The sequence below is a fragment of the Caloenas nicobarica genome, chromosome 10 (assembly GCF_036013445.1).
Source record: "Caloenas nicobarica isolate bCalNic1 chromosome 10, bCalNic1.hap1, whole genome shotgun sequence".
Lineage (NCBI taxonomy): Eukaryota > Metazoa > Chordata > Aves > Columbiformes > Columbidae > Caloenas > Caloenas nicobarica.
In genome coordinates, this window is record NC_088254.1 from 18,682,840 (window position 1) to 18,710,552 (window position 27,713).

The 27,713-nt window shown below is 46.1% G+C and overlaps 1 protein-coding gene and 1 long non-coding RNA gene across 5 annotated transcripts in view; one reads left to right on the forward strand and one right to left on the reverse strand.

Moving 5' to 3' along the window:
- The window catches only part of LOC135992297 (uncharacterized), a 31,662-nt gene extending 29,808 nt beyond the window's left edge, over window positions 1–1,854 (reverse strand). For all 3 annotated transcript variants that reach the window (XR_010606718.1, XR_010606717.1, XR_010606716.1), the window contains exon 1: window positions 1,737–1,854. This is a non-coding gene — a long non-coding RNA (uncharacterized LOC135992297). The remainder of the gene's footprint in view (window positions 1–1,736) is intronic.
- On the forward strand, window positions 1,004–15,736 carry NR2F2 (nuclear receptor subfamily 2 group F member 2). 2 transcript variants are annotated; one of them, XM_065641346.1, is made up of 3 exons: window positions 1,004–1,078; window positions 8,965–9,492; window positions 12,617–15,736. In XM_065641346.1, the coding sequence occupies exons 1-3, from the start codon at window positions 1,036–1,038 to the stop codon at window positions 12,889–12,891; spliced, it is 846 nt and encodes a 281-aa protein (XP_065497418.1). In that variant the 5' UTR covers window positions 1,004–1,035; the 3' UTR covers window positions 12,892–15,736. The 2 variants fall into 2 exon arrangements, with proteins under 2 accessions (XP_065497418.1, XP_065497417.1); XM_065641345.1 differs by lacking the exon at window positions 1,004–1,078 and adding an exon at window positions 5,171–7,180.
- The last annotated feature ends 11,977 nt before the right edge of the window (window positions 15,737–27,713 follow it).

Sequence of the window (27,713 nt, forward strand, 5' to 3'; positions counted from 1 at the left end):
AAAAGTTGCCATGTTTGTGAAGGGGGTGGGGAAAAACGTCTCCAAGGGTTTCAATTAGCAACAAATGATTATTGCAACGGATTTTTGGTAATGAAAAAATGTGGAGTACCTCTTTCGAGCTGGGATCTCAGGAGCAGTGAAAGAGAGAGAGAGGGGGAGAGAAGGAGAGAGAGAGAAAGAGATTGCTGATTAGCCCGGATTCTTTCCCAACTTGCTTTAGCGTGTGCTTGCGTTCCCTGCCGACCCTACACAGGACACTATATATTTTTTCCCCTTCGGTGCATGTGTTGATAGTTCAGCCTGTAGTTGTTTGCGGTTGGCTTTTTTTTTTCTTTTTTTTCCCTGTCCCTGGGAGGGGGGAGGTGGGAAGCGGGGGGGGCGGGGGGGGCTGAAATCGGTCGCATCCATTCTACCCCCATAGTCATTAACTTAGGAGATTTCCCTCTCTTATTTTTTTTTTCCTCCCCAATTGGAAGGGTGGGTTGTGAATATTTTTTCTTTTCTTTTTTTTTTTTTTTTTAAGTCTCGCCTTTCCAGCTCCAAACAAGGTGTAGTGAGACGCTCTTCCTTCTAAGGAATGAAATGAGAGACAAGGATCACTCAAAGACATCTCCTACCTTGGGCTTGGGGATTTTTTCTTAAAGGCGAGGCGCACATTCCTAAGCAGCTATGTACAAAGCCCCCCCTGAAATCTTGTCTGTGTAAAGTTAGAGTGTGTTCAGGATTTTTTTTTTTCCTCTCTCCCAAGGCTGATCGCTAATAATATATCGAAAGCACTTCCCTTTAGGTTGTGGGAAATCCATTCCCTTCACCTTGCCTCCTTTTTTTTCCCCTGAAGGCTGTAACTTTACTTTTTTTTCTCTCTCTCTTTTTTTTTTTTTTATCAGTTTGCACAATCGCTTAGATAAACACCAAGAAGGAGACTTCTCTTTAATTACCCAACGCACATCTTTCTGGGGGGCAAACAGCGGTCTGATTATTTTTTTTGTTTGTTTGTTTCACCTGCCAAACTAAAGGAGAGGTAGAAAAAGGAAGATGCAAGCGATTTGGGACCTTGAACAAGGCAAATATGGTTTTGGTATGTTTACTTATAGTTTTTTTTCTTCTTCTTTGACACTTTTTTCGGGAAATGTGTTGTGATTCTTGTGTTTCTCTTTTAAGGAAAACAAAAAATCCAAAAAAGCGAATGTTAGCTAACGTACGTCTTAAACGATCGTTTCTAAGGTTACGTGGGTTGCTCTAAGGAGGGGAAGAGGGGAGGGGGGGAGACCCAAGTCTGTGTAATTGCAGCACCATCAGTTAGCACGTCCTTTAGCTAAATAAAGCAAGCAGCAAACAAACAAACAAGCCAGCAAACCCAACGACCGGGAATCGGTTTTCCAGGTCGGTCCGAGGCAAAGCAAAGCGCCTCAAAGTCATTTTCAAAGCGGCGTCCAGGAGGCAGAGCCCGGTGGCAGCCTCCTCTGCCTTGGGTTCCAGGCTGCTCGGGGGGGAGCGCCGGACTGACCTGCTCAGGAGGGTGGGGAGGGGAGGACAGGGCTCTTAACTTAAGTGATAGGTATTAAACTGCACGGAATTGTGTCGCTGTGTGCAGCTGGCAGCATTTATTTAGGAAAAAAAAAAAAGAAAAAAAAAAAAAGGTCGGTGGTGAAGGTAGGGCGCCGAGATCCCCTCTCCCCCTCCGGTCCCTTCCCCAGCTAAGCAAGTACAATGGAAAGAAGCTGGAATATACTCACCATCCGAAGGTGTGGTTGGCAGCTCGGCTGAGGCTTTAAGGCAATTATTTATCCTTTTTTTTTTTTTTTAAAGTATTATTGCGAAAGACGTAGATCTGACTTTAAGCAGCGAAAGTGTTTTGCTCTGACAACAGCACGCGAGGCACGGTTCCTCGTTTAAAAAAAAAAAAAAAATCACAAAACAGGATTCCCCCCCCATCCCTTGCTACTATCCCTTAAAAATACCTATTCGGTATAGAGCTCGCAGAAACCCTGATGCGGAAATCTTATGGTCCGGTCTAGGAGTGCTCAAGCCAATTAATTTTAAATCCTTAGGAATTAATCAGATTAAAATGTACAGAAGTTTCATTCTCGTATGCATACGTGAGCCAAAAGTCGTTTCCCTTTAAGAGATCCTTTTCTTTTAAAGTTGAATTTTAGGCAGATAAGAGACTTACACTAGGGGGCAGCCGGATACTGTACTTGCTCCAATCTTAAGCAATTTTTTTTCCTCTCTCACAGCATATGCTCTGATTTAGCACTGTAAATTTTTCAGAGGACCCAACTCTGACAGCCCCTGGTGATTTTCAAAGTACCACAAGCCAGTGGTTAAAAATTGCATTGACTTGGAAGTTCAGAGGCACACAATAGGAGCCACTTTCCCTATTCATGGAACTTCAGTGTGGTGGAAGAGAAAAACACACACATACTACATTGAGGGAGAAGAGGAATTCATTGAATTCTGTTAGACGTAACTGCTTTCCACTGAGTTCAGAGCGAAACTCGGTATTTGTTCGATGCTGTATTCATATTGCGATTTAATCTAGAAAGAATTAGAGGACTGTTAGGCAGCTTTCTGCCAGGAAAGCAGCTTCCCCCTCCTTCCTCCTCTTTTTTAAAACCTAAAGATTTACACCGGCTCCATCCCCAACTCTATTTTAGCAAAATAAATCCTTCCACTCCCTCTCATTAAAATAAATTTACATCTGCAGTAAAATGGCAGGAGGGATGCATTTGTTTATTTGGAAAACCAATATGGTCTTACTTTTAAAACAGAGCGTTTCTATTGTCATTAGGCTCGGAGAAGGACAGTTGAGAATCTCCTTCTTTGCGAGGCGCTCAGGTTTCGAGTATTATTTAGCGAAATTAGCTGCAGTTCATTTTTACATTCATCTGTTCTGCCTCAAACCACTCGCAGGAGTGTTTTCAAATAAATAGTAAAGCATCTAATGGTGCTAATAGACAGTTATATTGCTGCATCCCTCGAAGAGCAAATAGTTAATCTGGTGCATTCTTCATTAATGCTTGAGCAATCAGCGTATACGGCGGCTTTTAAGCGTATATCAATGGCTTTTCATTTTTACGATCACACGTTCAAACTATTAATATTGTACGTCCTGTTAAAACCGCTTTCTCTCCTGATTTCTGCATTTGTTAAGACGGCATTAATGTTTTTTCATATGGCGAATTAATCCTGTTTACTTTGTCAGGTTTGAGACAGGAAAGGTTGGTGTTGGGTTGGGGTTTTTTCTATTTTTCCTGAGGAAATTCAACATCAGCAACAATGTGTGACTATTCTGCATTTTGAACCCCCATCTTCTCCCACCCTCCCCGAAAGGTGACCTCCTCGGCTATGGGTTATTTGGAAATCATAAAGCAGTTCCCCACATTTTAGCGGGAAAAGATTCTTCTCTGCCCCCCTCCACCCCCCACCCCTTCTATCTTTTCGGTCCCTCCTGGTCCGTGTTTCGAAGAAAGGCTATTTTTGCTCCCTCAGGATCAATGGGAACGCTGCAGCCTTGCCTTTGAAATTGAGCCGCAGTTACATCTTCGTTCGTGGGGTCTTAATACACCAGGTTTCTAAGCAGGACATTGTCAAGTCTGGGTGCTTTTTACAACTTTCCAATCATCTCAGCACCTGCGTCTTGAGCCACATATATTATTTCTGCGGCAGAAGGGGGTGTGCATGTGGCAACATGAAAAAGTGCGTGTGAGGAGGTGAGGGGCAATTAATCCTTTAAAGAGCTGTGCACAGGTCTGTGTCCCCACGTCGGTGCTCGGTGACTAGCTCAAATGTGAGCGAACACAGACGCGTGTGTTTGCAGAGGAGGAATTGTCCGGCCGGGCATTTATCTGCCTATTTTAACATGTTTTCTTTTTTTTATCTCTCCATCCTTTCGCCTGTTCGAGTGTCTTTTGGCCATTTGCAGTAGGAGGTGAACTCAAAGTCCCCATTCCGCTGTCCGGTCGCTATATTCAGCGGGAAATAAACAACTGTCCCCGTGTACTCAGATCGGTTACCTATTTAGTGGTGCTCCTACTATAGCACAGAGGTTGTGTTATTGTGTCAGGGTACGTGTGATACAAAAAAAAAAAAATTTAAAAAAGCACAAACCCCGAAATAAAGTTTAAGGGGTCGTGATGAGCTGCGTTATAGCGATGCCGTGGAGGTCGCGAGGGAAAAGACACGAGTGTCACACTCTGCGGAGCGGCGTTGTGGGTGGTTTGTTTCCCCCATCGCGCTAAAGGGAAGGAGTAGATGGTGTCTAACGTGGAACCGCGGTCCTGTCGCCCAGCCCGCCGGCTGCCCGGGGCGGCGGGGGAAGAGGCGCCCGCAGGGGGAGGAGCGGTCCGGAACAGCGGCGGTGCCCCGTTACCCCGCCGCGAACGGGACTGTGCGGGCGGCCGGTCCCGGAGCGCCGCGGCGGGGGGACGCTCAGCGCCCCGCGGTTCCGCGAGCGGCCGGGGCGAGCGCAGGTGCCGCCGCCGCCGGCCCCTCGGCGGCCCCGTCCCCCGCCGGTCAGCCCGGAGCGAGGCCGCGGGGACCGAGAGCGAAGCCGGCCGGGCCAGCGCCCGGCGGGACCTCCGGCGGGCGGGAGACCGCGTACCTGCGCAGCGCTACCCCTGACGGGCGGCCGCTCCCCGCCCCCAGGAGGCAGCGGGTCTCGCTTTTATTTTAGTCGGTGGAGTTTTCCTCATTTTAGAGTCGATTTTCTGATTTTCACCCGCCGCCCCCAACCCCCGCTCCCGACCCCGAGGCCGTGCCTCGGCGGGCGACCCCAGGTGAGGCGGCGGCGCTCCGCTCCCCTCGCCGGGCTCGCCTTAACCCCTCGCCCCAACGGCGGCGGGGGCGAGGGCACGACACGGGGCAGCCGGGGCGAGCAGCGAGAGCGAGAGGAGCGCGGAGCGGCGTGCGCGGGGGGACGCCCCGGCCCCCGTGGTGGCGGCAGCGGCGGCGGGGCGGCGCCTGCCTCTAGGACCGCGCGGGCGGCGGCGGCGGCCATGGCAGGCCGCGCAAGGGCGCCTGGCGGCCCAATGAGGGCCGAGGGGCGGGGCGCGGGCTTTTGACCAGTCAAACGCCGGTCGGGTTGCCTTATAAGGCGCGCGGTCGCCATGGCAACGTGCGCTAAGTTGCAGCAGTCGTGTCAAAGTTCACTCTCCCGCCAGCGGGGCGAGCGGCCGGCGGGGAGCGCGCTCGCCACTCGGGCCCACACGCCGCCGCGCCCCGCCCCGCCCCTCCCCTCACCGCCGCCGGGAGGGGGGGGAGCCCCCGCTTCTTTTTTTTTTATTTTATTTTATTTGGGGGCGGGGGGGGGAAGGGCTGGCGCTCTCCCCCCCGCTCTCCCCGTGTTGATTTTCCCCTCTTACCCCCCCCCCCCCCCGCACCCCCCCGGCTGAGGAGCGATGCTGCGCGCTGGGTTATGATCCTTCCCTCTCTCCCTCCTCCTCCTCCTCCTCCTCCTCCTCTTCTCCTCCTCCTCCTCCTCCCGCTCCCCTCTTTTATCATCCTGGCTGGCTGGGCGCTGCGCTGGCGAGTTGACTCCTTCCCTCCCCCCCGCCCCGCGGCCCCCCTCCCCCCGCCCGCGCCGTGAGCACCGGCGGCGCGGAGGCGAGAGCCCACTTGCGAGGCGGCAGAAGCAGCATAAGGCAGCGCGGCGGCGGCGGCAGCAGCGGCGGCGGCGGCGGCAGCAGCAGCAGCAGCGGCACCCGAGCGGCGGCGGCGGCGGGAGCGGCGGCAGCGGGGACACGGAGCGGCGGGAGCGGCGAAAGCGGTTGAGCCCGGGGCAGGAGCGGAGCGCGGCGCGGGGGACGGAGAGGAGGAACAAATAAACAATCATAATAATAATTAATAATAATAACAACAATAATAATAATAAAGCGAGGAGAGGAGGAGGAGGAAAAAAAACAAAACAAAACAAACAGCCAACCCCCCCACCCCCGAGCCAAAAAGAGGGAGAGAGAGAGAGAGAAAGAGAGCAGCGCCCGGGCGGAGCGGCGGAGAGGAAGAATTAAAGCGAGCGAAGGAGGGAGGAGAGACAGAGCAGAGAGAGAGAGAGGAGGAAAGAGGAGGAAAAAAAAAAAAAGCCCACAAAAACAAAGCGATCGCAGTTGATGTTGCTGCTGCAAGCTGGACTTCCAAAAACTACGGCGAGACCGTCCGCTCTCCGCGCCGAGAAAAGTCTCCTCAGCTGTGCGTGTTTTTTTCCGCTGTGTGTGTAATCTTTAACCTTTTATTCATTCTTATTTTGATGGCTTTCCTGAATGGCTGACTGCGAGCTTCCCTGGACCTGGCCCCCAGACACCCGCCTCTCCTCCTTCAACTACTCTGCTGCAGATCAGCTCTAAGAGAGAGAGAGGGAGATCTTTGAAGAGATTTTTTTTTTTTTTCCTCCTCTCTCTCTCTCTCTCTCTCCCTCTCTCCCCCACCCCCACCACCCCTTTACTTTGCTCTCCTGGAGCCCAGACAATCGACTCGCAACTCGCCCCCCCGCACACACACCTCCATCGGCCCGTGCTTCTGCACCTTCGCCGGTACCGGGAGATCCCCCCCACCCCGACCCTCCTGAAAAAAAAAAAAAAAAGAAAAAAAGAAAAAAAAGGCAAAACAACAAAAGAGAGAGGGGGAAAGAGAGAGAGAGAGAGAGGGGAGGGGGAAAAAAAAAAAAGACTGCTGCAAAGCTGATCTGAAAAGCAAAGCAAACAAACTTTGAAAATAAAGGGGGAACAGGAAGTTTGGCAACGGTGTCCAATAGATATGGCAATGGTAGTCGGTGCGTGGCGAGACCCCCAGGACGATGTGCCCGGAGCTCAGGGAACGCAGCCTTCGCAAGCCCCGCCGGTGCAGGGACCTCCGGCCGGGGCCCCGCACACCCCACAGACCCCGGGGCCCGGGGGCCCTCCCAGTACGCCAGCCCAGACCAACCAGCCAAGCCAGCAGAACCAAGGAGACAAACAGCAGCAGCAGCAGCACATTGAATGTGTGGTTTGTGGGGACAAGTCTAGTGGCAAACATTATGGCCAGTTTACCTGCGAGGGTTGCAAGAGTTTCTTCAAGCGGAGTGTAAGGAGGAATCTCAGCTACACTTGTCGTGCCAACAGGAACTGTCCCATTGACCAGCACCACCGCAATCAGTGTCAGTACTGCCGCCTCAAAAAATGCCTCAAAGTTGGCATGAGACGGGAAGGTATTGGGATTTCATTTGTTTTGCAATTTTTTTTCACTCGCTGCGTTTTGGGTTTGTTCTTTTTTTATTATTATTATTATTCTTATTCTTTTTAACCTCCCTCCTCAAACCCAACCAGAACCTTTCTTCCCCCACCCCACCCCCTACCCCGTATAAACAGACAGAAACTTTCTCGTAATGCAAGAAAGAGGTGCCGGAGAGGGTGGGCAGGGGAGGCAGGGGCTCTTGCATGCTTTTTCCTGCAGTCGTAATTGATTTGTGTTTGTTTTGATTTTGCTGATGGAGGTTTATTGGAAGTGGATTTTTAGTTTCACGCTGCTTAGGAGCGAGATGATTATTCTGACGTCTGGTTACTTTTCCCTCATGTTTCCTCCTGCATGTTCAGCGTTACCCCCCGTCCCCCGAGCAGCCCTGTGTGTGTGTGTCTGTGCGTGTGTGTACACACACACACGGAGCCTCACGAGATGCACACACGCATATATATATATCCTCCAGCACCCTGCCTTAGATTGCAATTTTACACAGGCGGTTCAAATTACTATTACAATGGGACTCACCCTACCGAGGCTCTACAGCACTCCACTGTGGATTCCCAGCCGGATTTTTCCTCCTTTAAAAATACACACACATCCGCGCGTGTGTGTGTATATATGTGTGTGTATATATATATATATTTTGCCGTGTGTCTGCCTTTCCCGATTGTTATTATCTTACTTTTCTCTTCTTCTTCTTATTTTGTTGTCCGGGAGAGGCAGAGGGGGAGCAGAAGGGACGGGTAGGGGGGGAAGGAGCAGCCCAGAAGTAAGTGTGGGGTGCTCGGGTCTTTGCAAGTCGAGTCTTTGTGATATAAAATTAGACGAGAAATGTGAGCCTGCAGTTTTCCAGTGCGTGCTCTGTGTCTGGACGCTGCTATGTAGGTTAAGGGTTAGGGGGCTTGGGACTTGCTGGGCTCCTCTCTTTGTGTTTCTGCAAGAGTAACTAACCTTGTAATACATGCGATAACAAATATAAATCAAGCACATTTTTTAGGCGTTCTCCCTCCTTGCCGTCTCTCTGCCTCTGAGCCCCTTTTCTCTCTCCTTTTTCTCTCGCTGTCACCGTGTAAATTTATTAACAAAATGAAAGGCCCACTTTCCATGGGCAGCTGAGGAAGGTGCCTTTGGATAATGCCCCCAGCCTCGCCGGGGGACCTGCCGGGGATGTTGTGGGGTGATCTCGCCTCCTTTGATATTTTTAATAAGGGGAGGGGGGGATACATAATAACAGCAGCAACAATGTATTCGGTGGATGAGAAACGCGTGTGGGACCAGCGCCGGGGATTTTGAACTGACGTGTTTCTTCCCTCTCCCCCTTCTCCCTCCCCATCCTGCTCCCCCAGCCTCAAATCAATAAGCTGTTTTAGGTGTAATGAAGAAAAAATGCCCGGGCACACAAAGACGTATCCTGCATCTCTTGAAGGAGAAGGGTGGCGGTGTGGAGAGTGGGGGGAATAACTGAATTGTGGTGTGTTTTGGGAAGTGAGGATCTCGGGCTCCTCCAGGCAGTCCTGGCCGAGCGGGCAGCATTGCTCAGCTTTTATTGTTGCTTTTACTTGACCCGGGAAACTGCGGAGCCTTAAAACCGGGTGCGGGCTGAACTCTGGCTGGAAAAATGCCTGTTCCCCCTTAAAGCTGCCTTGGTGCGGTGTCACACATGCAGGCACCAGCACACAAAGCAGGCTGTATTTGAACCGATGGTCGCAATTCAGATATTAATAGCTGTAGTTTCTTTTTTATTTACTGCAGCGGTCCAGAGAGGCAGAATGCCACCCACACAGCCAACTCACGGTCAGTTCGCCTTGACAAACGGGGACCCTCTCAACTGCCATTCCTACCTATCCGGATATATCTCCCTTCTTCTGAGAGCAGAGCCCTACCCCACCTCCCGCTTTGGCAGTCAGTGCATGCAACCCAACAACATCATGGGCATCGAGAACATTTGTGAACTGGCAGCTAGGATGCTCTTCAGCGCCGTGGAGTGGGCCAGGAATATCCCCTTCTTCCCAGACCTCCAGATCACAGACCAGGTGGCCCTGCTGAGGCTGACCTGGAGCGAGTTGTTTGTCCTCAACGCTGCCCAGTGCTCCATGCCCCTCCACGTAGCCCCGCTCCTGGCAGCCGCCGGCCTCCATGCTTCGCCAATGTCTGCTGACCGAGTGGTCGCCTTTATGGACCACATACGAATCTTCCAAGAGCAAGTAGAAAAACTGAAAGCATTGCATGTCGACTCTGCAGAATATAGCTGTTTAAAGGCCATAGTCCTCTTCACCTCAGGTAGGCAGCATTTCTTTGCTCTTCCTTTCCCTTCCCCTCCCCCCCGCTCCGACCCCCCCTGAGAACTGTTTGCTCTTGCAAAGTGTTATTGCCTGCACCCCATCACCGCTCTCTGCCCCTCCCGAGAACCAGCGCGGTCTCGTTTGCTTTTAAGAAACGGTACCCTGTGGTCTCGCCTTCAGGGCCTCGGATTTGAGCATCCCGTGTTTGGGGGAATGCAAGATTTTTTTTAGATAAATAAATACATAAAATACACACACACACACACAAAAAGACAACCCAAACACACCTCAAACCTAGCTGAGTAATACTGGGGATGGAGGATGAGGGGGCTCAGGGAGAGGCACCCATTCGCCATGAGAGACTGCGCTTTCTTATTGAAAAAGAGTATTTTATTTAACAGTATAGCTCTGGATTGTTGCATTTAATGACACGCATCTGAACAGCAGCAAAATCTGTTTGATGTTGTTAAATACAAGTCGTCCTACCAGTGAAACCACTTTAAAAAGAGGATCATTTTATGGGCAGCCAGGAAGGGAAAAAAGCCCTGCAGGATTAAAAATTGAATTAAAAAAAAAAATTAAAAAACAAGTTAAATGCGCAAAGCCGAGTTTAAAATATGTTCCCTGCCATCCCATAAAATAAAATAAATCAACTTTCCAAAGAGCAGTCTGATTTAAACAGAATGTGGCAGTGAGCAGTTCTGTGTCATTTAAGCTGAGGGGAAAAGTTTGCATTTGTACCCAGCAGGAACTGCATAGTCCAAAGCGAGTAGCGGGTGCGAAAAGATAATTACCATAAGCAGAGAGGGGTAGTATGAAAAAGTAAGAGGAGACTGAAGCTGCCGCTCCACAGTGTAATCCCGGGGTGGCACAACCATGGCTCTCCCGAGGAAAAGACCTCGAGGTGTTTCTTAGATAATCAAAGAGAGGGGGGAAAAATGTGTCAACTTTTGCTGCCTAGAAATAGTGCATGAGTTATAAAGCAATAATTGAGTGCGTTGTGAAATCTAATTAGCTTGCACTAGAGTTTAACCTGGGTGAGTAATAAACCTGATATTAACTCTGGAGGCTAAATTTTTTTTTTTTTTTTGAGAAAAAAAAAATCTGCTCGCTAATTTGTGCAATACGTTATCTCAGATTGCTACCTTTAAGGCTGCATCGGCAACCCAATGTGCTGGAGCCCTAGAAGTTTTGGGATTAAGTTTAAAAATACATCTATTTCTTCTGTAACTCATTTGAAAGCTTGGGAAAGTGGCCACGCGATAAACATATGAATGGAAGCAGGACCTGTAAAATAATTACTCATCGGAGTTTTTTAAAGCCTGATATCAGGAAACAGGAAAAAAATGTAGTTTATGTGGGAAAAGAAGGGCTCACAATCCTTTCCTTGTTGTGTTAAAGGGGGTCTGGGGAACGAAGTCATTTTCTGGACTTTGTCCAGGTTCTGGGTCGTGACCTAAACTTCCTTTTATATATTATTGCTTTACACATAAAAAACTCCTCTTTTTTTTTTTTTCCTCCCTCCCAAAATTACTCGTGCTAAAGTCCTAAGGTGATCAATGAGCAGGACGCATCTCACCACAGGGGGACAGGGATCCCGAGTGGGAAGGGGTGTACGTGGGGTGCTGATTTTATTTTTCTATGGTTTTCCAGGATGCGTTTTCTCTCCCTCGCTCAAACTCTCAGCGAGGATCCCACACACCCTCACATCCCTCCCCAGCCCCTGGCCAGCTCACACCCACACCGAGGACTTTATTTCCAATCCTGCCTTTTCTCCCAAATCACTTTTTTTTTCCTTTTTTTTTTTCCCTTTTTTTTAGCCTTCTGAGAAAACAATCGTCCGATCCTGTCGTAACTGTTTAATTTATTACTATTTTCAAAATGTGAGGCCTGGCGTGTAAATTGCCTCCCAACTAGATAAACGTTTCTAGTTATCTGATTCTGGGGAAGATAGCCGCATGGAAAAAAATAGGGTGATGCATGCAGCTTCTGCAGCACCCCAATAACACTCCCTCATGTAAAGCAGGCGCACATAGATGCATATAATGTTTGCTGCAGCCTCTTTTAAGAGAAAAAAAAAAAATCTGGGTTCTAATGACTCGCAGAATATGCATGTGTTAGCCCTGTGCCTAGGAAAGCCACAGGGAGGTCAGGTCACAACCTGTGCTCTTTCAGCACAGACGTCTCTGATTTAAAGGGAACTTATTGTATTTTAGCGTATCAGGAAAAAAAAAAAAAAAAAAGGAGAGAGAGGAAAAAAATGTCCAGACCCTATCAGGGAGTTTTCTTCTTGTAAGGGCCTTGAGGTTTAAAAAGAAGAAGAGGAGGAAAAAAAAGGAGGGGGGGAAAAAAAAAAAAGAAAAAAAAAGAGGGGGGAGTGGAGGGGGGGGAAGAAAGAAAGAGAAAAGAAAAGAGGGGGGAAAAGAAACAGCTCAAATGAACAGAGAGATCACAGTTTGCATGGCTGCCTCTGAATAGGCTAAACTGACAAGATCAGTTTTAAAGGGCCACTTAAATCAGTTTCAAAGACTGAAGAAAAACGCGTTGTCTTCTTTGGGGGAGAATCTGTTGCTGGATCCGGGGCGCCATTATCTTTGGCTGGGCCAGTTTTTTATTATTATTATGATTTCTATCACTCCTATTAGTATGCCTTCTCATCACATGCTTAGGCTCTCCCCAGTTATTTTCCAAGGTGGGGAGAAATAGTGGCTCCGTTTCCCCCCTTTCGACTCAAGCCTTCCCCGCCCCCCCCAGCCTTTCCCCCTAAAAATACAGATATATACGAAATTACGCTTGGCCAGCACCTCCTTGTCAACCCCTCAGGTCTGTCGTGCCATTCGAAATCTCGAATCTTGGAGAATCTCGATCCTAAGGGAGACCCTCCAGAAGAGAGAGAAATACAAACACACACACATAGATTGTCCTTTTTGGTAAAACCTACTTAAACTCTGGGGGGCGAGGTGATGGCGCATCATCTACACTTAATTCTAGCAATAAAAAAAAAAAAAATCACATTTAAAAATAAAAATTAAAAAACACACAAAACTTTTTAATCTGATGATTGTTTTCTTTTTTTCTTTCTTTTTTTTAATTTATTTTTGTTTTAATACACTTTCTTCTAGATGCCTGTGGTCTCTCTGATGTAGCCCATGTTGAAAGTTTACAGGAGAAGTCACAGTGTGCTTTGGAAGAGTATGTTAGGAGCCAGTATCCCAACCAGCCAACACGATTCGGGAAGCTATTACTACGTCTCCCCTCCCTTCGCACTGTCTCCTCTTCTGTCATAGAGCAATTGTTTTTCGTCCGTTTGGTAGGTAAAACCCCCATAGAAACCCTAATCAGGGATATGTTACTGTCTGGCAGCAGTTTTAACTGGCCTTATATGTCCATTCAATAAAATATTGGAGAGAGAGAAAAAAAAATAAAATAAAATTTTAAAATTGAGAAGGGAGGTGAAAGAGAGTGAAAGGAAAGCAAATGACATTTGGGTTCTGGTTGTTTCTTAAAATTCCTTCTGCTAAGAAAGGATGTTACAAGTTTGCTAAGAGAAGACAGGAAAAAATTAATGGACTGTGAATTAAAAAAAAAAAAAAAAGAGAGACTGTCAAATGAACTTTTACAGAATGCATTAAAAACTCCCGTGTTGTTCAGAAAAAAAAAAACAAAAAAACAAAAAAAACCCACCAAACTTACTACTTATCATTTTTTTTTTGGTAAAAAAATAGAAAAAAGAGAGAAAGAAAAAGGAAAGAAAGAAAAAAGAGAAAGAAGAAGAAAAGAAACGTTGGTGGGCTTTTTCTTTTTTCTTTTTTCTTCTTTTTTTTTCTGTTTTGGGGGTAAACTTTTTAAAAAATCTCGCTTAAAGTGCATTTAAAGGAAATTTGAAGAAAATTAGCAGAATGGAAGAAAGTAAGTCTTTTTTTTCCAAATTATTAATTGTCCTATGTGTCTATGTACCTATAGCTGTTCTTTTTTGTATTTTTCTGGTTTCAAACCAGTTTATTCTGTGGTTCTATAATAATTTTTGATATAACCTTGGCTTCTTAAAAAAAAATAAAAAAACCCCTGTGTATCCTTAAAATATATGTTCTGAAAGAATTAAAACTGAGTCCACGAAAGTATCATAGGAAGAAAGGAAAAGAGAAAAAAACCTTCAACAACACAATGATGGAAGCGCACTTAAGGTGGTGACCCAAAATCTAGCTTGAAGCTGAGATAGCTATAATTATATAGACCCGGATGAACCACACGTGTCATATAACTACCCCCAAATCTAGGGTTTTTGATATTTCGGACAGAAAATGAACTGTGCGGATTTATTATAGGTAGAAGGAATTTGTGTCCAAGACACGCTTCAGTTTTGATTTAAAAAAACAAACAAACAAACAAGCGAAGTGAACTTTTGTAATTTTAATTGGGTTCCACATAGTTCATCATGAATTGTTATTAAACTCCTTTATCTGTTTGTATATTTGCAAGCCCTTTGTATTATAATAATTGTTGATATTTTCCCTTTTTAAAAAATACCATTGAAATCAGCATGACAAAATAACACTGTTGGCACTTATAGATAACGTGATTGATTCAGTATCTTAGAGTTTACAGTTTTGTGTTTAAAAAAACTGAAGGTTTTTTTTTAAGTGCAACATTTCTGTATACTGTAAAAGTTATAATAACTGAACTGTTTGGTCGAGTCTTTGTGTGTTATATTCCAAGGAAAATTGAAAGTATTCAGAAATTAAAATATTATTTGATATCTGAAACTTGTTTGGCTGTCATAAATGTCTTTCAGAAACCACATTACTTCTCTATAGTTTGCAGTCATTTAAGTCCATAGGCGATTGCTTTGTTTACTTGTCACAGTAAGTTTGTAGCAGATGTATTGTAGTGTATTTACCTGTTTAATTCCGGGATGGGGGTGGAGGACTTAAGTTCGTGGTTTATCTCTGGTTTTAGGAAGCACTCTGCTGAAATGGTAAACCATCAAACCCCATTCATCTAATCCTCCTGTTAATTAAAAATGGATTTTCGGGGGGGGGGGGGGAAAGGCCCTTATTTTTGTCACACTTAAGTGCCTGCGTAGGAAAGGTATTGTGGAAAAAAAAAAAAAAAGTCTTAGAAATCTGGAGATCAGTATCTATTTTATGATCAGAATTGGGCGAAAAATCTTTTGTAAATGTGTGACATATGCGCACAAGATCATTCAAGCAAGGTAATAGCAGTATTGTAAATATAGGTCAGTTGTTTGCAATGAGTTTTCTTTAAGTATGTGTGATTTTTTTATAATACTCCGTAGTTGCCATCTATCGTTGTCATTGAGAGGTCTTCAAATGGAGTGGCTTTAGCTTCTAGCACTGAGGAGTCGGGTTTTAATGTATATATATACTCTCAAGTGGAATTTTTTTTTTTTTTACCTTAGACTGTGAAAGCATGACCACAGGTCATCTCTGTATTTTACATATGGGATGTATGTCTGTATGTACACTTGCATACATACATGCGGAGGCGCACACGCAGCTTTCCTGAGCAGACCAGGGCCCTCTCTTGCAGCCACCAGTGATGCGCTGGGGACCCGCCTGGGCCAGTGGCTCAGGACCGGCCACGCCATTTGTGAATTTATTGCTATCCCGAGCAGGCAACCCCCCCCCCCTCCCCAAATCTGAAGGAAGGCAAGACGATGTGGTTTTGCAAAGGGTTGATATTTTGTTTTGTGTGTGCGTGTGTGTGCGCGCGTGTGTGTGTCATTTTTTTTTCTCTCCCCCCACCCACCCTCCCTTTGGTCTATAGCAGATGCTTTGTATGTGAAAGCTTGCAATTTTGTTCTTGTCTGAGGCTTCCCCCTCTCCCTTTTTACCACACGTAACTACACCATGTTGTGGTTTCACAAAAAAGAGAGAGAGGGAGGGAGAGAGATCATTCTGTAAAGTCGATTAAACCCTGATCTTTAGTGTGTTCCAGTTAGACACATCTGTACTGGGGGCTGAGGGGCGTATGACTGTGAATTTGAGCAGTTTTACATCTGAATCATGGCTCCTTTTCTATAAATATATAAATATATATAAATATATAAATATACTATTATTGCAGGGGATTGCTGACCTCTAGATTTAGCTTTTTCTATTGCAAGTGCTATCCATGTGAGTGTGTGTGTGTGAAGTTTTTATGCTTACTAAGAACAGAGGATCTTGACTTGTTTGTTTTGTGTTAGTTTATTGTAAACAACCATTTGTTGTAAATTGTTATTGGCATTAAATTATAATTTATGATTTTCAAATCCAAAACATTCTCTGCTTTTTATGTTTTAAAGCCTGTAAGCTATCTCCGTATTTATAAGTTTCTTGCAGCGAGCTTTGGTTCACAGAGAATAATAGTAAACAGAAAATGCACCAGGGTTAAATAAAAACACACACACACGCACACACACACACGCAGAAGGCCCATGTATATATGTTTGGAATGCTCAGAGGAGGATTTGTTTAGAGACTTCAGTTAGTTGTAAGTTTATAGCATTTAAAGAAAGTTTTTCTTTTCATGCTGAGTTAGAACAAAAGGTCTATCCAAAGATTGAATTGGACAAAAGAGGAGGGTTGGGATCGAGAAGCTTGTTCTACGTGGAATTGAGGAGGGTTTTTTTTTAGGAAAAAAAAAAAAAAAGGCTGCTAAACATGGCGACTCTTTCCCTTTAAGTCTCTAATTTATTTTTTTTTTCCTTGCGGTTTCCCCCCCTTCCCAACCCTCCCTTTTATATTTTGCTTTAATCTGATCTTAGGTCGCTTTTTCCCTTCCCCACCACCCCTGCTACCGGCGCGGGGACTGGCGGGGAAAGAGACCCAAAGGCGACCCGGAACGACAGCGAAAGCTGCAGAGCCGCCCGCGGTGCAAACCACATCTCGGGAAAGGTCTTCTTCACCACCCCCCCTCTTCCTCCTCCTCTTCCCTCCCCGCCGCCGCTCTCCCGGCGGGGTCGGGGAAGGTTTGGGAGAGCGGCGGCGGGGGATGGGGAGTCGGGGGGGTCCGCCCGCGCTGTGCGTGCGCGGGGCGCGGAGGGGGCGCGGAGAGGAGGCGGCTCTCCCAAGTTCAGACAAAAGCGGAGGGTTGGGGCGAGAGGAGGCGCTTGGCGGGCGGTGCCAGCCCGCCTGTGGGGCTGGCGGGGCCGGGGCAGCGCCCGCGAGCCCGCGGGGGTTCGCCCGTGGGGCCGCGCCGTCGGCGGCCGAGGAAGAGGCGGGCGGGTGGGAGGGGAGGTGGGGAAGCGCGGAGCGCTGCGCGGCCGCGGAAGGCGACGCGTGGGAAAGTCCGCCCGCGGGGTCCGATGAGCTCAGCCAACATGGCGGCCCCGGCCCTGCTCGTTCGCTCCGCGCCGTGCGGAGCCGGGGAACGGGGCGAGGGGTGGGGGGGAGGCGGCGTTCCCCCCGCTCCGCGCAAGGTCCCCGCGGTGGGAAGCGGTCGGAGGGTACCGGGCGGGCCGGCGGGAAGAGTTGCCGGGCCGGCGGCCGGGGCCGGCGGGCGGATCTTCGCCCGGAGCTCGTATCCCATCTGCATGTAAATGACCTGTGGAAGCATCTCCCCCGTGCGAGCGCGGCTCGATGGCCATTGAAGCGGAGTCAGACCTACCCCGGGGTGTTATATTTAGGGTTTGCGCCTGCAAGGACAGCGGGATGCTCGGGAAGGTGCCTTAAAAAAAAAAAAAAAAAAAAGAAAAAAGAAAAAGAAAAAGAAAACAAGAAAAAAAAAAGGAGAATGAAAGAGGGAGGAAAAGGCATTGAGAAAAGGGGACGTTTCGAGGCGCTCCGTAACCGCCGCTGCTGATAACGAGCGGGATGTGGAAATGGAGATGGATTTTATTTTTTTTAATTAAAACTTTAGTGGGTCCTGGGGATCTCGCTCGCTTCGCTTTGCTTTGTAGAATGGAAAGAGATACACGGAGAAATGCAGGCCTTGTCAGGATTTATTGAAGTTGGGTTTAAAAAACGTGCTTCAGATGATTTTTCCCATTTTCTCAGATTTCAAAGGCTCCCCGCAGTGCGGCTGCCTAATTAATGGTGAAATTCAACTAAATCTAATTATGCAGTAATTTTAAAGCAGTTAGTCCTGGGCGCTGCTTTGTAATAGGAACCCAGTTTTTAAAGTTTGCTTAATGTGTTGTTTTAGGGAGCTTGGGGAGGAGAGGGGTGTAAGAGACAGAGCTGCGAAGGGTGTTTTTCCTCCCCCCCCTTTTTTTTTCTTTTGTCAAGCAAAGAAATGCAAAATATAAACCCAAAACACCCAGCGAAAGGCAAGGAGAGAGGCTATGTTATCCATCGTATGTGATACGGGTATTGAGTGAGAAGCACCAGCGAAAGTGTAAATAACACGGTAGTTAATAGGGACCATAAAGGTATTCCTGGCCTGTGGATTGTGGATTTCCAAGTGCCAAGCTGTTTTAGAGAGGATCTTGAATCCTGCGGTAATAAAGGGGCAACGGAGACACACAGCGTCTCTTCTTGGAAAATAGAAACCAGATTTCTGCTATTGAAAATCTATTGTCATTAAGAGGAGAGGCTTGTGCTCACGAAGTTATAAATCTTATCACCCTTTTGATAACACAGTTGTAATCAGTTAGCATCGCATTCAAACCCAATTGTAAAACTGCCTAATTTAATATGTCATACATGTCATTAAAACTTTATTTTTCCTCCTTCTCTTTTTTTTTTTTTTCCTCTCTCTACCCATCCCCCCCCCCCCCCCCCGCCCAAGTAAAATGTCAACAGATCTGTCGTGGTAACGTGCAGCGGGGAGAGTTCGGGGTGGCTGCGCGGCTCCGGGGGCGAGCCCGGGGCTTCGCTGAAGAGGGTTTGCCTTCTCCCCATCTAGGTAATCGGAAGCGTTTATATCATATTAGAAGAAGTTTAGGGGGAAAAAAAAATAGTGAAAATAGAGGGGGGGTGAGAGACAAGGGGGTAGGAAAACGCGATCCTTCTTCCTTCACAATTGCGATCGCTCAATGAAGTTCTTTGAAAGAAACTTGTCTTATGATTAGCTAAGCAAACACATCTGCTTTCCTAGTTTGGGCTTAGCTAATTATCAAAACAAAGAGGCCGTTTCTTCTTCTACCTTGCTGGAAAGAAGATGTTATTTCAGGAGTCCTGTCCCTCCTCCCCCCATCCACACGCACACTCAGCCCCTATCCCAGCCCTTCCCAGTGAAGCACCACGCTCGTTTTATTGGGATTACCGATGGGGAAATGAGTTTGCGCACTTCTCTTCCTAATGTTAAGCTTTATCATTACCTTCCTTGGAACAATATTTTTCCAACCAAATGTCCCTGCGGCAGGGCGGAGGGTGGAGGTGGGGTGGGAAGGGGAAGGGAGGAGGGGGAAGGTGGTTTTGAATTGCGGACCAACTTCGCAGCTATTTGAATCAAGCCTGCACTCGGTTGATTTTAGTTGACAGAGCGTGTGTTGAAGCTGAACTCTATAATTTGCACTTCTGTTCTTTTATTAGAGTTGGACAACGAACTAATGAGCTTTCCCCCAGTACAGTGTCAGTTGTATTTATTTTCTTTTGAAAACTTTTAGATAGAAGAAGCGTTCTTTTAAAAGGGCAAAGGTGTGGGGAAGGTTTCGCGTGGTATTTTTTTTTTTTCTAGAGGTGCGGGGATCAACTTTGTGTCTGTGTGGATGTGCGTGTGTGTCCCTGACCCCGCGAAAGGCGACCCACGGGGTATTAGAGGAGGATAAGCTCCGAACTAGATGTGAAATCCGGACGATGCTGTCCTTGGCATGACTGGGATGGTGGGAAGATAACCCAGAGGCCATCCTCGCAAGACACCCCCACAAAAAAAAAAAAAAATCATTGCTGCTAAGGCGGAGGCTCTGCGGTGCGGGCGCGGTGCGGTGCGGAGCGATGAGCGAGGAGCTGCGTTAATCCCAATTTGATCAGATCTCTGCAGGAGCGGGTTAACTTTTATAAAAGCAAGAGGTGGCTTTAGACATGTACCTGAGAGACAGGAAAATAGAAAGGTAAAAATAATAATAATAAAATGACAGAAAAAGCCCAAAGGAAGGATTTCCACACACAAAAAAAACCCATGGCGAAATGTTTATCACTGCGTGCCCACCAGCGCATGAAACTGCACACGTTGCTCGGAGCCTGCTCTATCCGTGTGAGTCGTGAGATATTTTGAATTTTGATTCCAGTGTGTTTTCTTTGAACCGGGCCTTTCTGTTTATTAAGGCAGGAAGAGGAACTCAGCAATCCTCTTTGAAACACGCTTGGTTTAACTATTTTACACAAGTTTGCCCAGGTCCCTGGAGATTCTCCAGTTGAAGAAGATTGAAATTAGAGTTAAAAGCTGGCGGGGGGGCAAGGAGGTGGAGGGCGAGTGTGAAAGAGGGTGATGAATCTATTGTAAATGTTCTCCTGTATTCTGATGTGTTGGTGAACGGAACAGAAATGTGCGTCGCCTTGTTTGATCCATACGCGCGCATCTGCATGTATGCGGGAGTATGTCATATACTCTCTATATGTATACATGCCCACACATATATAGGCCACGATTAATATTCTGAGAAATGCTGGAGAAAAAGCTGGTGTTTAGCGGCCATACGGAAAGGCTCACACTGCCTGTTTCCCAGCAGCTTTACTCCTAAACTTTGCCTTTCCTTTTGTTTTCTTTTCTTTATTCTTCCTTCTCCCTCTTCTTGTAAATTGCTGTTAACGTGTGTCTTTATGTTCTGTCTATAACTAGGATGTAATCAGGCGCCCCATGTCTCTCTCTAAAAGCATTTAATAAATGTCTATTAAAGCGCTACAAATGTAAGATAAATTTAGTGGCGCTGCTGTCTCCCTGTATCCAAACGGTAATGATGGATTTATCAACAGGGATTCGCCTTCAGCGCAGTGAGAGAGATTTACTCAACAAATAAGTCGGAAAAGCACCCACCCAAATACAATCATTTATACGGAAACTGATTTCTTTACAGCACCACAGATTCGAAGGAACATACCGCTTATTGCTTTTTTTTTCCTTTTTTTTCCCCCCATCCTCCTTTTATTTCCCCCCTTTTAAACACAATCATTGAAGCTGAGAGCGTGTGTCTGTCTCTGTTTAGGGAGTGTTTGCCTCCTTGTTGCTAACAGAACCTCCCAGACTCGATCAAACCCAGATCAATGCCTAATTTCTCATCATCGCCCTCCCTCTTCTCCCCCTCTTTCATTCATTTATTTTCCTTCAGCCCCAAAATGTCGACGATCTGTGTATTCGGTATCAAAAGTCGTCGGGTTTCGGAGTCCAAGATGGATGATAAAAGGTGGGGAAATTATGCCTGAATTGTACGTGTGTCTCTTCCTAAACGCTTACGAGCGGCTCCCACCGCCGCGGAGAGATGCTCCCAACCTCAGCTGAAATTTCTCTCTCCTTCTCCTTAGCCCTTGCTTTGAACCGTACCCATTAGCCTGTATGCGAATAAAAAGAATGAACTCAGAAAGAACCACCATTCATTGTTGAATTCAAGCACTGTAAAACAAAACAAAACAAAACAAAACTGAATTGCAGCCACATAGCGCCCTTAACATTATTCCTCTTTCCTCGAAAGTAGCTCCTAACCTCAGATTTCTCCCCCACCCCTCTTGCCTGGTCTTATTTCCCCCCTTGACTACAACTTTCTTCGATTCGCCTTGGAAAAAAAAAATGCATGTGTTGATTTGATGGAGTCCTTTAAACAACGGGCATACGAGAGCTGTGTTCATTCTGAAATATTAACCCTATTTTCTGACTTTCCTTCCTTTCAAATAGCTGCTCATATTTTACTATGCTGGATCTCCGATTTAAATATCCACAGTTCTAGGAGCTTGTTAGACATATCTATATTTTAATTTAATTTAATTTCGGTATTGTACGTAAAATAACAATAAATAAACCAGAGAACTTGTCTTTTCCTTTGCAGAGAGTTTTTTATTCTTCTCTAGAAATTTCATTGAGATGTCTCTGTACTTTGTTTGTCAGTTATCTTTGTTCCTTTTAAATAAAGGGCTTTTAAATGGACTTATTGCTCCCAGCGTGGGTTCTTCTCTCTAAATGTTAGAAAATTGTGCCATCTACCCGCTATTCTAAGTACTGTCACACTCAGAGACCTCCAAGGACCTTCCAGCCCCAACTTCAATACGACTGTGTCAAAGGGTGCCTAGTAGCGAAAGGAGAAAGGTTTGCGTGGATTTTACAGATTTCCAGCCTGAATCGCTCTCTGAAGCGCCAAAATGATCTGCAAAGATGCAGTTGGTTTCCTTTGATGGCTCCTTCTCCGGCCCCAGCTCCAACTCCAGCCTTTGCAGGGACTAATGAAGCCTCCCTGCCTCAGCCACATTGCACTTTCTCTCCAGTGCATAGTTTTTTCCTGCTAATTTTAGACAAGAAAAGTGTGGGTGTGCAGCGAGAGGGGGGCGGAGGGGGAGGGGAAGGTAGAGACTTCTGTCGTGGTTTTTTTTTTTTTTTTTTTCTCTTAAAGAGAAATAGATATTTATAGCCGTGGCCTCTAACGATGAAGATATATTGTTGTTAATTGGGAAAAAAAAAAAAAAAAAGTTCGCTTTTTGAGGTTGGTTCTGGCTGATTAGCTAGGGATGCTGCTGGCTGAGTTTCCAAGTGAGGGATGAGGAAAACAGAAATGTATATAAACTTTACAGGCCTTTTTATCTCCACGCAAATACTTCTCACAGTAACCCACTGCTACCCCCTTAACTGGACTGCAACATTAGTGTTCAGGTTTAAAATTAGATTTTGAAATCTTTCTTGCTCGTGGGTAAGTAGAAACAGTTGAGAGAGTGTCTTAATTTTTTTTTTCTTTTCCCCCGAAAAAATAAAATCAGAAGTGCCCACTAAATCAGTTAAAACGGATTAACAGTTTCCAGGTTTATGGTGTAGTTACATGTCTTCGAAATTATTTTTGCACCCCTTAGGAGTCTTAGGAGAGAATTGCGAGTGTCGGCTGAGTATTTATGGATGGGGGAAAAAACAGTGATACGCTTTATGACTTTTATGACTTGTTTCACACTGTTCGAGAAATGGAGTTTTAAGCAACATACAATTAAAACTATATTACTCTTTGGATAAATTCCAAGAAACTCCAGAATCAATTAGTTTAGAACCTTGGATACTTGTTGCTTAAAAATATTTAAAAATAAAAAATAAAAAAAAAAAGTAAAGACGACCAGCCAAGGACAAGTCTGCTCCAGATGTAATTTTTTAAGTCCCTGCTATATAGACCAGACAGGCTGAACAGTCTCGCTTCTCCGATTTCCCACTTCACATTTATTCCTGTCGGAATATCCAGGCATCATAGAATCATTTTTCTCTTCTTTTTTTTCTGTGCATTCCCCCGTTCGTTCCCTTTCGGGATTCTCTGGCAGCTTCGCGGTTTTATTTTTTTTTTTTTCCCCCCCTTCCTCTTTTTGATTCTGCTCAGTGTCTTTTTAACCATTCCGGCGATTATTGCTGCTTGTCAGATATTTGGATTAAAACTTTACCCTTTGCTATACACAAACCACCGCCCCGCAGGCGAAGCCGAATTCAGCCCCTCTCCCTTCCTAGGTTGAAGGATAATCCTAATTTTGAACGGGGCTTCATCGGTCGCTCTCTTCCCTTAATCGCAAACTGTTTAGTTATCTTATGTCCCATCTTCCTCCCCTGATTGGGTTTTTTTCCTTGCGCCAGAGCCTTTTCCACCCCACATTTCTTGGGGCTCAGGTCGGCTCAGCTCCGGGCAGCCCAAATCATCCCACCGCCCTCCGTTTCTTCCTTGGAGATCATTGTCTGTCCCTATTCTTTGCAACGTTTCTTTTTTTCTGGACAAGAAAGTCGTCCCCGGTTGTAGATGTAATGGAGTCCACTAGCAAGTTTTCCTTCCTACACAACCTAATCTCAGCCAAGAAGTTTCTGCCTTCACTTCTGCAACATTACTAATTAACGACCCCTGGAAATAAACTCTACGGTGACCTAAAATTTCATCTTCTTGGCTGACAGTTGCACTCAGCCTTAAAAAGAAAGGAGTCACAAAACATCATTATTTTTATTATTATTAAGCAACTCCAAGAGAAGCATATGCGAACGTCTTGTGGGGAAAGCTTTAAAAGATACATTTGACATCCAGACCAGTTTTACATCGACTCTGAATGAAGCTCAAAGGAGGAAGGAGAGGAACGGCTGCCATCCAGTAAAGTTTGCTGGACTTCATTCAGATAAAACTCGATCTGTCCCTCGCTGAAGACAACGGCGAACTTGTACAATAGGAGGCAGGTCAGAGCACATCACATGGCCCATATTGTCTCCTGAAACATGGAGAGAACCCTGCTACCTTCTTCAGCTGCCTTTTAAAAAAAAGTATTTTTATTACGATCCACGTCTGATAGACACCCCCTACCCGCTCTTATTTTGTATTTCCTATTCGCTTTATAGGAGGATGATTCATTTTACACTGTCACTATTTCCAGTTTTGTGGGTTTACTGATGTCTTACTTAGGGAGAGGAAAAAAAAAAGTACACTATTCCTACCCCAAAGGTCTCATTAGCCTCCGCTGGCTGCCTTTAAGACAGCAGCTCGCTCTCTCTCCTCCAGCTGAATTTGTCCAACCCCTTCATCTTCTCATGTTTTATTTCGAGGTTTCGCTGAAAAAAACATTAAATCCCAGAAAGGTCAGCTTCTCCCCCCTCTAATATCCCCGCGATCCGCTTGCAGCCCCGGGGTCTTGTCCCTCCTCCCGTTCCGAGCGGGGCTGCTGGAAGCTGGCAGCCCCCGGGAAGCGGCGGGGCCGCTCCCCTCCGCACCCCGCGCATCCCCCGCGCATCCCCGCCTGCTCGCCTCCCTCGGGGCATCCCCAGCCGGAGCCCCCGCACCCCGCCAGTGCCTGTAAAACACCTTCCGCACTTTATCTCCCAGCCCGCTCTGGCGAGAGGATTATTATTGTTATTATTGCTATTGTTATTGTTGTTATTGTTATTACTACTACTATTATTATTATTATTATTATTATTATTATTATTATTATTATTGGCGATATTCAAATGGGTCCCTGTTTGTCTTCGCCACCAGCGTGTTTCAGAGCGATTATCTCATATCTTTCCTACAGAAGTAAGCTATCCCTCAGCCCTGGGTCAGGCATTGATCTCGCTGCAATGTAACAAACGGCCGGGTTAATTTTCCCTCATTACCATTTCCATAGCTCAGGCTCCACACACAGGACCGAGCCCTCCAGCCCGCAGCCCCGGCTGCCGCCGTGTGCGGCTGCCGCCCGGGCTCACACACACACACGGGTGATGGCAGCGCCCCCAAATCCTCACACCCGGCTTCAAGCACCCCCACAAGCACAGGGCGGGTTCGCTGCCTTGCTCTCCCCTGTGTCACCTTGCCTGACCCCTCCTTTTTGTACGGATTTGGGGTTTTCTTTAGGGCTGTATTATTTTTTAAATGTTGTTCTGCTCTCTAGAAATTAGAAGGATTTTTTTCCTCACCCCGTTTACTTCTTAATCTTTTTTTTTTCTTTTTTTTTTTTTTTTTTTTCCCTCGACTCTTTTCATTCACTGGTTGCAAAAGAAAAGGGGGTTGGTCAACACCAAAATGGCAAAGTTCAGCTTGGAAAAAAAAAAACCCTCCAGCTACCTACAAAGGGGCTCAGGGCTTTGTAATGGCAGAAAGAAACAAAAATGAAAAGAAAATTGCAGTTGAGGCTAAAGTGTGAGAGTGTGTTTGTGTGTATGTATATCTGTGTGTATTTTTAAAGGTTTCTTTGAACTGCCTTTGTGCTGACTAGGCAAAGCTCCTTGCCAATGCTAGTCACGGTTTAAGGAACTTTGAGTTAACCTCTTATATCGAATGAATCTTTTCATTTGGAAACCAATAAATCTCAATCTCTAGCCACCTTTTGTAGAACAGGCTGGGGCTTACCAAGGCAAGGCTGAAGCTTATAATAAAGAAGAGATAAAGTTTGCCAAAGTTTGCTTTTTTTTTTTCCTCCCGTTCTTCTTCCTCTTCTTCTCTTGTAAATAAAAGTTTTGGAGAAGGCAGCATTTGGAAGAAATCCGGAGAAGGACTTGGATCTATGCATTGTTTCACAGTAAGCCTATTTACTTAAATAGAGTCTTCAGAGATTCAGACACGAAAATGATTTATAGTTTTCCAACAAGTCATTATTTTGGTCAGTTGTTGAGGGTGGGGTTGTGGAAAAGGAGGGGGGTCCATACAGTCTAATAATCAATGTGTGTCTATGGAAAGTGAAAAGGGAGGGGTGGGGAGGGGAGGGCTCTGTAGATAAGTAGAGTTAACACTATAAACATTACAGACAATTGAGTTTTCCCATCTGAGCGGGAGTTGGGGAGAAAAGGGGTCTTCACATTTATCAGGCATTGGAGAGAGCGTGTGTGGATGAATGAGAGAGGGGGGGAAAAACATTTCCCAAATCAGTTTGGAGTCACTCCTTTGGTTTCCGACTTGCACTTTTGCATGTTGGCTATCATTTCTTTGAAGTACTTTGAAATCCAACGTTGCGTCTGATTTCGGATGGGAGATGTGACCACACGAATCAATGTTTTGATTTATTTTTCAGTACTTATTTCCTGTCTAGTCTCCCTCGCTTGCTCTCTAGCCCTCTCTCTGATTATGCCATATTTATACGTGTGTATACATTATATACATATTATATATATAACGCCCCTGTAGACATCTTTTTAAAAATCATTTGCAATTTCTCTTTCACGGAGGCGCAATTCACTTCTCAACCCCTCTCTTTATCCTGTTTTATTTCAAGGCGCTGTCTTCTTGCCGTCTCCAAATTGTTCCCGTCCAGGAGTTATTAATTACTCTTACAAGGCGGGAGATTCTTAACTAATAACAAAGTTGTAAATTACCACCTTCCCTCAAATATTTCTCATTTGTCAACCCTGATTGATTTGATTAATATTCCACCGGCTGAGATCATTTAAGTTGCTCTATGTAATCAGCAGCGCCGGGCTGCTCACCAGAGCCTCTGCTTTCGGAAAAGATTTCTGTCCAGCCCTTTAGCTGAAGTGTATTTCGCATTTGGTCCAGAGGAGGTAAACGCCGACCTATCGCTTAAAGGACTTTAAGGCGCAGAGTCTTGAAATACGGTGTCGGGAAATAAAATGAACCAAGCACGTCTGTTTGTTAAAAAATAAAAATAGATCGGAGCGGGGAAGAAACGGATGCTAACCCCTTCATGTAAGCCTGGAAGAAAACAAGGGTTTCAGTTCTGCTTGCGAATCTGGTTCAGCCCTCGCCTGAACTCTCCCACAGTCCCTCCTTGCCTTGCACCCAGACTGTCACGTTGCCTGGAATAAACACCCAGCACTTCGATTTATGCTTTGCTTGTGGACTCAGATACACAGAAATAATAGTAATAGCGCGCAAATGACCTCCCCCCCGCCATGAAATGATAGAAAATAAACTTGGCTTCAGCCCCTCTCGCTCTATCGCGAGTGGGTCTCGGTTTCTAGTTCAAAACCATCATATTGGCTTAATTATGTGACAGTAAATAACGGCGCGGCGATCATCTTTCTCTGCTTTTAAGATAAAAAGAGTCATCTGAGTGAACTTTTTGCCCAGTCACAGAGCCGAACCTACGCGCACCGCTGCGCATATGCGTAGCCCACACCTACCGATCTGTATATACGTTATAACGTGGAAATCACTATATATAAAAGTGACCCTTGCCTGTCTGAGCTCGGGCATCAGATCCCGGCTGCTGTCCTTGCAAATCATCGATAGCCGCTCCCTCCGCCACCACTTGAGTTTTAATCTTAATTATATTAAGTGAAGTAGGGGGCTCGCCATGGAATTGAACATGACGCATGACGGCTGCCTGTTAAACGATCGATTGTGAATATCGCCTTTCTCCCCTCTATCGATATTCACAATACAGCTTATCTGCGGCCGCCGAAGTAGCGTCGGGGTTGGTCTTGATTTTTTTTTCCTTGGAAATATAAAAATGAGAGACTAGAGTGAAATAACATTCCGCCCAGTCACCTGCAATTCAATATGCACACAAGAGACGCCGATGTATATGAGACGATTTTAATTATGATTAGAAGACACACTCTGAGCAAGATAATAGATTTGGAGGCGGGGGGGGCAGGGGGTGGGAAGGGGGTGCCGGAGAAGCATTAATGAAATCTTTCTCCGCGATACTAAAAGAAACAAGTGGTTGATACAACGGAGGTGATTTGTCACCCAACTCC

What these genes read in the sequence shown, in the direction of transcription:
- NR2F2 (XM_065641345.1), top strand. Translation starts at nt 6,751, where the DNA reads ATGGCAATGGTAGTCGGTGCGTGGCGAGACCCCCAGGACGATGTGCCC. An exon ending in AGTTGGCATGAGACGGGAAG is followed by an intron (nt 7,181 to 8,964) that starts GTATTGGGATTT and finishes TATTTACTGCAG; the next exon opens with CGGTCCAGAGAGGCAGAATG. An exon ending in CATAGTCCTCTTCACCTCAG is followed by an intron (nt 9,493 to 12,616) that starts GTAGGCAGCATT and finishes ACTTTCTTCTAG; the next exon opens with ATGCCTGTGGTCTCTCTGAT.